Source organism: Ascaphus truei, chromosome 18, assembly GCF_040206685.1.
Source record: "Ascaphus truei isolate aAscTru1 chromosome 18, aAscTru1.hap1, whole genome shotgun sequence".
Classification (NCBI taxonomy): domain Eukaryota; kingdom Metazoa; phylum Chordata; class Amphibia; order Anura; family Ascaphidae; genus Ascaphus; species Ascaphus truei.
The window spans coordinates 1,985,315-1,998,369 of record NC_134500.1 but is presented as its reverse complement, the minus strand read 5'-3'; the positions used below and the strand labels follow the sequence as shown (position 1 = coordinate 1,998,369).

Sequence of the window (13,055 nt, the reverse complement as noted above, 5' to 3'; positions counted from 1 at the left end):
ATTGACTTTTCTTGACAAAATTTGTTTTGCAAAGCTTGCCGGTTTTTCCCAAACTTTTTTGAGAAAGAAATAAGCAATTTCACTTGTTTCAGTTACCACATTATACAATGTTATCTTTCTCATCCTGTGTTCCTTATTGCATCTATACACTGCTCGGCATTAACCCCTTCATCTCCATACATTCTTATTCCCTTACACTTCTTGGAAAAAAGATCCCATCGTCGGAAAAAGGGGGGGGCTGCTCTAAGAGTTGGGGTACATTGTACTGCCTGTGCCAATGTTCACTGGTTGGGGGAGGGATTTCATAAAATATTTTGGTCCCCAAAGTTAAATAATTTTTCCTGCATTCTGATCTAAAATCTAAAAACAAAAACCAATCGACTTCTGTCAAAAACATGAAACATTTTTAGAACAAAAACACCAGTAAAAAGTTCTGCCCATTTATTTCTAAATCCAATCCACAAATAAATAGCTGCTTAGGAGGGCAATGAAACATATTAGCAATATGGGTTTGGTGCTGTAACCATATGTATGTATGTATTTCTTTATTTATATAGCGCCATTAATGTACATAGCGCTTCACAGCAGTAATACACGTGACAATCATATAAATACCAAATAATACAAATAACACATCATGGGAATAAGTGCTTCAGACATAAAAGTAACATTTAGGAAAAGGAGTCCCTGCTCTGAAGAGCTCACAATCTAATTGGTAGGAGGAACATACAGAGACAGTAGGAGGGCGTTCTGGTAAGTGCGTCTGCAAGGTGCCAAGGTTTATGTATCAGGTGTATAGTGTTAGCCACGGAACTACTCATATGCTTCGTTAAGCAGGTGTGTTTTAAGGTGGTCTTAAAGGTGGATAGAGAGGGTGCTAGTCGGGTATTGAGGGGAAGGGCATTCCAGAGGTGTGGGGCAGTCAGTGAGAAAGATTTTTGACGCGGGAGGGCTTTGGATACAAAGGGGGTAGAGAGACGACATCCTTGAGCAGAACGCAAGAGTCAGGGTGGTGTATAGCGAGAAATTAGGACTGAGATGTAAGGAGGAGCAGAGGAGTGTAAAGCTTTAAAAGTGAGGAGCAGAATTGAGTGTGTGATAAGGGATTTGATAGGAAGCCAGAAGAGTGATTTCAGCAGGGGAGACGCTGAGACAGATTTCGGAAAGAGTAGAGTGATTCTGGCAGCAGCGTTTAGGATAGATTGTAGGCGAGACAGGTGAGAGGCAGGAAGGCCGGACAGCAGGAGGTTACAGTAATCGAGATGGGAGAGAATGAGGGCCTGAGTCAGAGTTTTAGCAGTCGAGTAACAGAGGAAAGGGCGTATCTTTGTTATATTGCGGAGGAAAAAGCAACAGGTTTTAGATACGTTTTGAATGTGAGAGGAGTCGAGTGTGGATCACATCAACTGCCCAACTTTAGTGTATGTCCAGCTTCAGTGTTCTTCTACATTTGTGCATTACATGTGCAGCCACATTATAACCAATTAGGTGTGTTAAACAACTTGGATGCCAGAATAGACTGCAACACGCTGCTATCTTCAACTATACAGAACATTTTCTATGTGTTTCCTTATTTTGTCTTTTTGTTGTATGGATCTGCAGACCATGGTAACGCGCTGAGCGTGAGTATACCCGAAGAGTCTCCACTGCACATCCTTCTTGGAAACTCCCTTACCATCCCCTGCTACTTCATCAACGCTTTGGAACATGTGACTGTGGCCCCCTCAACAGCACCTTTAACACCAAGAATCAAGTGGAGCAAACATTCCAAAGGACAGGAGACTGTTCTACTGGTGGCCACTGATGGCCACGTTCGGATAAATGATGCCTACAAAGGACGCATCTCTATGCCAAACTACCCGATCATCCCTACTGATGTTTCCTTGGAACTCACAAGCTTACTGTCCAATGATTCAGGAATGTACCGCTGTGAAGTGATGCATGGAATTGAAGACAGTCAGGACACAGTAGAGGTCAATGTGAAAGGTAATCTGCGTTCTACTTCCTCCTGTGTTTTCATTACAAATTGACTCTTGTGCACTCAGAGGAGAACACGAAACGTGTTTGGGTTGAACCCCACAGACAGACAGTGAGGGGCTGGCATATTTCAAACTATTGTTATCTTGTTCCTCATTTTGAGGTCAGTCTTTAATTTTCTCAGCCTAAATTATATCTTTAACCTTGTTTCATGCCTTTAACAGAATAGTACTGTATGTTGTTTATATTTACATTGGTAGGTTAATAAACAGAACAAATACTAATTGTTCCACTTGAATAAATAACTTTTCCTTTTTGGCATCTGATGTTCCCTATCTCCTACTATATAAACCTAACTGTGGTATGACCATGGAACCGCAAACATTAACAAGTTAAACCCTATCCCCGTGCTTCTCTTTTAAAGAATATTTCATTGTCTTCCTCTGGGGCATATGCACGTAGAAGTAATGAATATAAAAAATCCCAAACCAGTCCTATTCTGCCCTTGTTTAATTCTGCGCCCCCTTTATTGTATAGCACTTTACATTTTGACATAGAAGATGAGGTTGAAAAAACATGTCCATTGAGTTGAACCCATGTTACATTGAACTAACTGAGATACGCATCCTGTATTTGTAAACTAAAGAAAAGAAAACAGCAAAACATTAGCCAATTATATCTCGTAAGGCAGCGGTGCGCAATCTGTGGGGCGCGACCCCCAGGGGGGGCGCGAGACTGCCGACGGGGGGCGCGGGGTTTACAGAGGCCCCGCGCGCTTCCCGAAGGCACTTAAATTAAGTGCCGGGGGAGCTGCAGGGCCTCTGTAAACATACTTACCCGTGGCTCCGGCGGCTTCCTCCCGGCGTCGCCATGGCAACGCGGCGTCAAAATGACGCTGCGAGGTCATGTGACGTCACGTTGCTATGGCAACGTGACGTCATTACGCCGGTGCGAGGGTAAGTTGGGGTTGGGGGGGGCGCGGGAGTGAGGGGACAGCCGGCAGGGGGGCGCAGGGAAAAAAGTTTGCGCCCCCCTGTCGTAAGGGACACAATGAATTCCTTCATGACTCCAGTAATGGCGATCAGATTTCAGCCAGGCTCCACATCCTTCCTATGTTTACCTTATTTGCTATATATCCATGTATTTATTTATTTATAAAATGTCTTACCAGGAAGTAACACATTTAGAGTTACCTCTCGTTTTCACGTATGTCTAACTATGTGTTCCTTGTCACCGTTTTATTACCCTTCCAATGTCTTCAGACATCCCTTTCTCACCTCATCTACATCTCTGCGGGGGGGGGGGGGGGGGGTTGTTTGTTTTTTCTGCTTTCCTAACCTCTGTTTTAGCCATAGATTCCTGTGTATATCAGTATTGCTTGACCTGAAGAAGAGAGGAGAACTCTCGAAAGTTTGTCCTATGACATAAATTGTTAGTCCAAATAAAAAAGGTATCACCTAATACTGAAGAACTCATTTATTCTGCACTATCGCAACTGGACTAACACGGCTATTTCCGTTTTATTTATGCATAACTATGTTATACTCAAGTATGTCTAACTTATTATTCTAAAAAAAAAAGTTTAACCTTTTCTTAAAGATACAGTACTTATTGTCATCATGGTCTCCATGGGTAGTAAGTTCCACAAGTGCATTACTGTAAGGTGATCTGGTTATGTGTTAACCCTTGCCATTCTTTTTCTAGTGCACACTTCTATGACTCAAGATAACACACATTATTCCACTCAAACAACCACAATATATATATATGGACATACAGTACAAGGCATTTAAAAATCATATGTTGTGTTTTTCAGGGATCGTTTTCCACTACAGAGCGATCTCTACCAGGTACACCTTGGACTTTGAGAAGGCCAAAAGAGCTTGTATCCAGAACAGTGCCACCATCGCTACTCCAGAACAACTCCAGGCAGCCTATGATGATGGGTTTGATCAATGTGATGCTGGGTGGCTTGCGGATCAGACTGTACGGTATGCTGAAATGTGTTTAATAATCTCATTGGTTGACAAGAATAAGAGTGTTCTAAGACTGCAAATGCTAGAATTATGTTTTCTGTGCCATGTTAGAATTGTGTGAATGCATCAAGTTTCAGATCACCTACAAAGTTCTTCTCCTCCTCACCTGGAAGGCTCTCCACTCATCTACTCCTCCCTGCATATCAGCTTTGATTTCTCAATATGTCCCTGCTTGTCTCCTGCGTTCTGCTCATACCGGTCTCCTTTCCACCCCTTCCGCCTCTACTGCTCTCTCTGTCCTCTTAACCCTTCTGCCCTCACTGATGTATACCTGTGGATCTCCCTCACACTCGATATGCGCCACATTCCCTCTCTCCCGAACTTTAAGTCCAACTTAAGAACACAGTTGCTGAATTAAGCATTTCAATAGCCTGGGCTCATGTCTAAACTTACCAGCCATCATGGTCCAGCACTGCCATCTATTGCACATACTCTGTCACCTGCTGTCTATGTAAGTCTCTTAACATACTACTTACATTGTAAGCTCTTGGGGGCAGGGAATTCCTGCTCTATTGTCTGCTATTGTGTTTGTTGCATTTATTGCATTACATTCCATGATTATATTATCTCTTCTGTAAAGCACTGCGTTCATTGTTGGCACTGTATAAATACAAATCTGTACATTACTGGTGCACGTGTAAATTAGTTTATTGACAGAAGACTCGTACATATGACGCAAATTTAGTTGATACACATTAGCAGTGCTATAGTGATACAAATTAAGTTTCTCCAACTAGAGGTTTCTTTAAAAAGAGGGTTTAATGGAAAGTGCAAAATCAAACAATTTACTCACTGCATTTACTGTGATGTTATTTGATATATGCTGCAGTTTTTTTAAATACTATAAAACACATTCACACTGGAGAGAATGTGTTTTAAATGCTAGACATGCGCATTATGTTGATATATTTTGCCCATGTGTTAACACAGTTATCCAATTCATAATCCGCGGGAAGGATGCTATGGCGACAAGGACATATTTCCGGGAGTAAGAACATATGGAATTCGAGAAACTGATGAAACCTACGATGTGTATTGTTTTGCTGAAGAAATGCAAGGTAATGTACTGCTGATATATATGTAATTCTACCGTGAGCGAAGCTAACATCAAAAATGACTTTTTGCTCCCTTTTATAAACTTTTCCTTACACATTTTCGAATCTTACGTTACAATTATTTATATTATTCCGATTTCCATAAAAATATGACTTTTCAGAAACCACTGTATGACGACCAATTCTGTCTGTCCATCTGTCCGTCTGTCTGTCAATCCATCTGAGCCAGTTATAGAACACAATGTTGGTCAGTATATCATAAGAAATAATTGATGCGCAGATTAAGATATATTTTGCATCATAGATAAAATTATTACAATTTCAAAAGCAGCAACCGGTCATGCAATGTATGTACATGCGACTGCCACTGTATTATGGACTAATAGACATGACAATTGTTATTTTCTAGGTGAAGTGTTTTATGCCACATCTCCTGAAAAGTTCACATTCCAAGAAGCAGAAAAACAATGTCAAAATCTTGAAGCCAGGATGGCCACCACTGGAGAACTTTATCTGGCCTGGATGAGTGGAATGGATGTGTGCAGTGCAGGCTGGCTGGGAGATCGTAGCGTTAGGTACCCAATATCCAAAGCGCGTCCCAACTGTGGTGGAAACTTACTTGGAGTCAGAACGGTTTATCTCCACACCAACCAGACAGGGTATCCTGATCCACTTTCTCGTTATGATGCCATCTGCTACAAAGGTTGGTAATGCCCTCTCTTGGAATGCCTTACTTAGAAATGTAGCACTTCTTTACTATATGTACTTTTTCTTCCCGAGGAGTTTTTCGATGTTTGTGGCAGTGCTTCCATGTTTTAGTATAAAACAAATATTGATTGTAAGATAATGACACATTTGATTTTTAGAGTGAACGCATCTTTTGTTTGTAAAAGTGCGCTGGCTTTTTATTATGTATCTGTGAGGGACACGTTAAGAAAATAAACTCTTTTTCTGCAGCTGGACTTGATGAAAACATTACCGTTCAAACTGTCACAGAACCTGGCCTGGAACTCATCCTCCCACGCAATGCCACGGAAGAGGAAGCCAGGGGTAGCATTGCCACTCTGGAACCTCAGGATGTTACTCTAACACCTTCTGATCTAGAAGACGCTTTTACAGCAACCCCGGAGATTGCAGTAACTCCTATAACTCCAGAGCTGGTACTAACAGAAGTGCCATCTGAAAACATCACAGAAGAAGGTATCACCGTAAAAGACGGCAAAATGCTATGGCTGGAAAACATTACAGCTTCCTCGATGCCAGAAGCCACAGGCCCAGCAGAAGAAGTAACGGCCTCAGAAGGGCTAATTTCTACTTCCTTTGGAGAAGAGGAAATAGTTCCTGTTACAGCTGCTACTGATGCTGCTGAACCCCAAAAACCCATTTCTAAGACTGGTAAGTAACCATTCCATTGCCACTCCTGTTAGGTGGTTTCCGTTCTGTAGTAACCAGCCTAATAACTTTTTGTGAGCGCTGAAGGAGCATAAATCCAGTAATAAATGGGTTACGTTTACAGAAATATACCCATCGTATGATGTAGGCCTGATAATCGAGAAACAGTATAACGTGCGTTCCACACGCAGGGAATAACCACAGTAACTGGTTGAATCTTCTTGGTGTGTGTAGCTGAACATGTTTTTTTATTGGACATACAACAATGAAACACCGCTGCAATATTTCAGTGTAAAAAGTGTTATTGGAGACTTCTAATAATTAAAGCTGTTAAACTCCACTGCAGCTGCTAATGCTTTCTACAGTATATATTGTATCTAGAGTACATAAAGAGGAACTACTACTTAGGGGTGTTCCTTCCCTTAGGGTTAAGGGCCAATTAATGTAAACATAAAGATGTGCACAGGGGCCATTCAGTGCCCAAGCACTATTTTTTCAGCAGAATAAACGGCTGTATTATATGTGAACTTGACAAAGGACCATGGTTGGACTGGAACGTCGATCCTGTTTCAATAAACATATTTTTTCTTCACTAATACCACTGCGGTGCCTGTATATTTCTGGGGTTTCCATGTGCTATAGACATATATAGAGGTCATACATTGTAGCATTTAGTGGGATATGTATTGTACAGTTTTAAGTGAAATTTGGTTTGTGATCATGAGATGTTACTTTATATATAGTTCAAGCGCAGTTGATTATTGATCCCCTTCTCACGGGCTTTGTCTCGGAAAGGTGTTGTGTTCCATTATCGTGCTGCTTCCAGTCGATACTCCCTCAACTTCACCCAGGCCCAACAGGCATGTCTGGACAACGATGCCATCATCGCTACTCCTACTCAACTGCAAGCTGCCTATGAAGCTGGCTTTGATCAGTGTGATGCTGGATGGATATCAGACCAAACAGTCAGGTGCGATCAGCGGTTTAAGTAAAAGTGTCTTTCAGTATAATGATACACTATTTGTTATAGTATAATTATGGTAAATAGTTATAGTTACTGTTGTAAATAATCCAAATAGTTTTAAAATAACACTAGTTTCTGTCAAGGTAAGAGAAGACCATTACATAAAAATAATGTCTCCTCTTGGGTTGTAGAAAAATGTGAAAATCAACAATCTTTTTTCCGGAATTGTTACTTTTGTGCCATGTATTCAGTAACGAACGCCAGAATTCTGTGGTAGACAAATTAGCTTATTTGAATATTTCTATTGCAAGCTGTTCCGTTTTCCTAAAATAGCCATATTCTGTGAAATCATATTTCATCTATTAAGAAAAACAAGAAGATACCATAGATAAAGATGTCACCAATACTGCCAAAGTAATGGTTTTACATTCCACTTCTCATTATTCGTTGTAAATCTTGTATCTACAAATACTATTCAGTGTTAAAGCCAATACAAGCTGCACTTTTATTAGCAATAGTGGCTTCACACAATATGTTTCCATTAAAAAAACATTCTTTAATTTTCTTGTTTTTACATTAATATTTCTGAATTATTCATCATTTTAAAATATACTTTACCAACATGAAGTTGTTAAAAAAAAAATCTCCTTTAGCATGATAGCTTCAGAAGGAGTGGAGCGCGTCATAATAATGTTTTTTTCCTGCTACTCAGATATCCAATTGTCAACCCCAGAGAGAACTGCAATGGAGACAAGAATGGATTTCCAGGGGTTCGAAGCTATGGACTGATGAATCCAGTGGAACTTTATGATGTATATTGTTACATTGAAAGCCTGCGAGGTATGCTATCCAACAACTGTAATATAAAACCAGTAGGAAGGCTAATTCATAAGACTTACATGTTCTGTTTGCTAGGGTTTAGTTGTAAAGCTGCTGAGTTAACCACTATGTCTATAAATATTATCATTAAATTCATTATTATGATTATTATCATCATCATTATGATTATTCACTCGTGCTTGTTAGAAGTACAGTATGTTAAGTGAAAGCTATTTAGTAAATAGCTGTAAATTTATGGTTGAATTTTCTTACGCAACATCGTTTTGTTGAATGGTAATCAGAAACTAAACTCCAAATGTCAGGTATATATGTGTGTGCGTCTAGCGACATAACGACAAAGTGCGTTTGATGCAATGCTCTGTTTTTTGGAGCAGAGCTGCAGCATTTTTAAGAAGAGTTTCTTACATCTGGTGTAAAATGTAACATTTACGCCACTTCAGATTTGTCTGAATTTTTGGCAAATACAAGGAAAAAAGAATGACGCACCGACACACAAAATGTGATAATCTCATTATAATCTGTGCACCATGTAACTCCCCCCCACTCCTCCTACTGACTCTCCCCAAGGTGCAAACTGGGACAGAGACGCAGAATGCGATACATCTCATTATAATCTGTGCACCATGTAACTCCCCCCAACTCCTACTACTGACTCTCCCCAAGGTGCAAGCTGGGGCAGAGACGTAGAATGTGATACATCTCATTATAATCTGTGCACCATGTAACTCCCCCCAACTCCTCCTACTAACTCTCCCCAAGGTGCATGCTGGGGCAGAGATGCAGAATGTGATACATCTCATTATAATCTGTGCACCATGTAACTCCTCCCAACTCCTCCTACTGACCTTCCCCAAGGTGAAAGGTGGGGCAGAGACGCAGAATGTGATACATCTCATTATAATCTGTGCACCATATAACTCCTCCCCAACTCCTCCTACTGACTCTCCCCAAGGTGCAAGGTGGGGCAGAGACGCAGAATGTGATACATCTCATTATAATCTGTGCACCATGTAACTCCTCCCCCAACTCCTCCTACTGACTCTCCCCAAGGTGCAACCTGGGGCAGAGACACAGAATGTGATACATCTCATTATAATCTGTGCACCATGTAACTCCTCCCCCAACTCCTCCTACTGACTCTCCCCAAGGTGCAAGCTGGGGCAGAGATGCAGAATGCGATACATCTCATAATAATCTGTGCACCATGTAACTCCTCCCCAACTCCTCCTACTGACTCTCCCCAAGGTGCAGACGGAGCAAAATTGGAAGAAAATACTTCGATAGGAAGTACTATAATAGGTGCAGGGTGAAAATGCCCTGTTTTTGCACCAATGTTGCCTTGATACATATACTCCATACATTTTACATTATATATATATGTATATATATATATATATATATATATATATATATATATATATATATATATATATATATAAAAAACAAATAGTAAATACATACAAATACAGCATCCTGATCACAGATAATACTTTACTTTATTTATTTGTTCTTATTCTATGAGCTTCAAAAAGACTCAGTTGGGTGCCAAGGTGGCAATCGAGGTGCTGTTTAAATGATATTACTTCCATTCATTTGGTCAGGATCATACTAATTGGCATATAGTTTTATACAATGGGATTTAACATGTTCAGTGCCAGACATTTCTGCAGTAAAACAATTAGGGAAATGGGCTTGTTGCACTTATTAGAATTCCCTGTTACTCCGATGAAACACATTGTAATTTTCAACACTGAACTGTGTTCCTTATCAACCTACAAATGCACTTCTTTCACTAGTCCATTTTCTGAGAAAGCACGGGAACCACATGCTTAAGGATTGCTCATAAAATTATTGGTATGGGGTAATTGGGGACCTTGTTGGTCACTTAAGGGTGATTAAGGTACAAAAGGTTAAGAACCCTGTTATAGTGAATATGCGCCAGTGTTACATATGAAATCAGTTTCTACTTTGCAATGTCACTTTTGTACTTTTCACTGTGTAATGAGATATTCTGTTCCTTTTTGGAAACCGTGGCCTAGGTAAAAAAGTGAATGAAACACCTTACAGTAACTATATAATAATGTAACTATATAATAATGTAACTATATAATAATGTAACTATATAATAATGTAACTATATAATAATGTAACTATATAATAATGTAACTATATAATAATGTAACTATATAATAATGTAACTATATAATAATGTAACTATATAATAATGGAAAGTAGTTTTTTAAACTCCAGATAAATGCTTTAAATACTATATATAACTGTAGGTGGCGCAGTGTAAGTGCACGTCATGTATTGTTGTTGTATGTGGCTTTGTGACTGTACCCAAGTATCTGTCTGTGTTTGCTTGTAGGAGAGGTATTCTTTGCAACTCAACCAGATCAGTTTACCTTCCAAGAAGCAGAAGAATATTGTGAGAGTCAGAATGCCACATTGGCCTCCACTGGACAGCTCCATGCAGCCTGGAAAATGGGACTGGACAGGTGCAGGGCAGGCTGGTTATCCGACGGTAGTATCCGTTACCCCATTGTGACACCTCGCCAGGCATGTGGGGGAGACAAACCTGGAGTGCGAACAGTCTACGTCCATCCGAACCAAACAGGCTTCCCTGATACTCTATCAAGACAACACGCCTTTTGTTTCAGAGGTATCTGCTCTATAGTCAAGTTCATCGTCGCCACACTGCAGGACGAAGGCAGCACTCTGAAAATATGCTATGATTCCACTTACTGTATTTTACTGACATACTGATATTTAATACTCTATTATTATTATTATTATTATTATTATTATTATTATTATCACTATACACATCATCTTTATCATTTCTTTATAATGCATCAACACATTCCATGGAATAAATAATACAACATATAAAAGTATTATAATGTTACTGTATTAAGGTAAGGTAAAAGTTTAGGATATAAAACAATCTGTGTTCATAGATATGTAAACATACAGAACTATGCAACAAAAATATTTTATTTGGTAACATGCAGTAAGAGAGAGAAAGTCTATTATATTAAATGTAAGAAACTTGTCTATCAAGTATCAATAATAATAATAATAATAATAATAATTGAAAAAAAACTATATTTAGAATACTTTTGACTCTGTGTTAACAGTCCCTAAACAGGAAAATAAATGAAGGCAAAAATACATAATTTTATTTAGTAACAGTGTCTAAGAAATAGAAGGTTACACTTGTAGCGGGCCTAGTTATACTTTTTACAGGGCTTAGTAACACTGTACACAGGAAGCCTTTCATATACAGGCATACCCCGCATTAACGTACGCAATGGGACCGGAGCATGTATATAAAGCGAAAATGTACTTAAAATGAAGCACTACCTTTTTCCCACTTATCAATGCATGTACTGTACTGCAATCGTCATATACGTGCATAACTGATGTAAACAACGCATTTGTAACATGCTGTATAGTCTCCCCGCTTGCGCACAGCTTCGGTACAGGTAGGGAGCCGGTATTGCTGTTCAGAACGTGCTGACAGGCGCATGCGCGAGCTGCCGTTTGCCTATTGGGCGATATGTACTTTCTCGCGAGTGTACTTAAAGTGAGTGTCCTTAAACCGGGGTATGCCTGTATTTAAAACCAGAGACAGAACATAAAACACAGACAGAGCTCAGTGCACATCCAGTGAAACTCATACATGGTACAGTGCCTACATATATATGTATAAATATCTATTAAATAAAATGGGCTTTTAGTTTAACATTTTTGGCCAAAATTGTTGTAAGCCCCTGAGCCACTGTACGGCAGACCACAATTCCAGGGGTCCCTAACACTAATATAAATTCTTAATAACCTGTGCAATACCAGAAAGAATGATTTATAATAAATCTGTCAATATTAGTTGCAAAGTTCTAAGTCTGATTGAAGCTTTTATTAACCTGTTCATTACCAGGAAAAGCACTCTGTATTAGAGTTGTCACAACCATACTGCAAGCAAGCAAGTTCCCCTGAAAGCCTTTCATATGTAACACATTGAGATACTGTATGATGAACAGGAAATATTAGATGTTACCCTATTTATTACAAAACAAGTTTACTTTCCTAAAATTCAAGAAATAGTAGAATTAAATGTATAAGAACGTAATATACAAATGGAAATCATATATATCCTTTGCTTCAGCTCTGCCATTCTTGGAAGACGTTCCAGGCACCCCATCCATAGTGGAAGAATTGTTTGTGCCTCGGGTGGTGCCTGGCTTGGAAGGGTTACCTTCTGGGGAAGAGACAACTGTGGAAACGGAGATTGCCACTGAGTTTGAGAATCAGACAGACTTCTGGTTAAGAAATGTCACTGCCGTTCCTACCTTCGAGTCATTACTAACAGGTAGGTGCACACCAGTAATGGCTGAGCTAAATGAGTCGTGGCCATTAACCTGACTGCAGGGCTTTTCCAACTGCAATATACCAGTTTTTATTTGTTTTAGTTATCTAATTGCTTAAATTGTTCTTTATTAATGTCATTATTAATGCAAATTATTACACAATCTCACATATATTTTAGAATTGAACTAAAATGCTCCTCGCTCTTTATATGAAATATTTTTGTTTGTTTTTGCTTTAGAAGGTTAGAACTATTTATTGTAATTATTCTCTCTATCTGATATTGGATATAATTTTTAAAAAAAACAAGCTATTGCTCTATAATGTGTATTTTTCTTATTTAATTAGTGATGTCTTTTAATTTTCTTCCCAGTATTTGGAGTGGTTCTGCCACACGTATAGAGATAATATTGGTGGAAGTAT

The 13,055-nt window shown here is 39.2% G+C and overlaps 1 protein-coding gene across 2 annotated transcripts in view; it reads left to right on the top strand.

Moving 5' to 3' along the window:
- Window positions 1-13,055, top strand: part of ACAN (aggrecan) — a 63,176-nt gene that overhangs the window by 26,261 nt on the left and 23,860 nt on the right. For both annotated transcript variants that reach the window (XM_075575188.1, XM_075575187.1), the window contains exons 3-11: window positions 1,603-1,986; window positions 3,794-3,968; window positions 4,944-5,071; window positions 5,478-5,771; window positions 6,026-6,463; window positions 7,256-7,430; window positions 8,137-8,264; window positions 10,633-10,926; window positions 12,433-12,636. In XM_075575188.1, coding sequence (XP_075431303.1) covers window positions 1,603-1,986; window positions 3,794-3,968; window positions 4,944-5,071; window positions 5,478-5,771; window positions 6,026-6,463; window positions 7,256-7,430; window positions 8,137-8,264; window positions 10,633-10,926; window positions 12,433-12,636 — 2,220 coding nt within the window. The remainder of the gene's footprint in view (window positions 1-1,602; window positions 1,987-3,793; window positions 3,969-4,943; window positions 5,072-5,477; window positions 5,772-6,025; window positions 6,464-7,255; window positions 7,431-8,136; window positions 8,265-10,632; window positions 10,927-12,432; window positions 12,637-13,055) is intronic.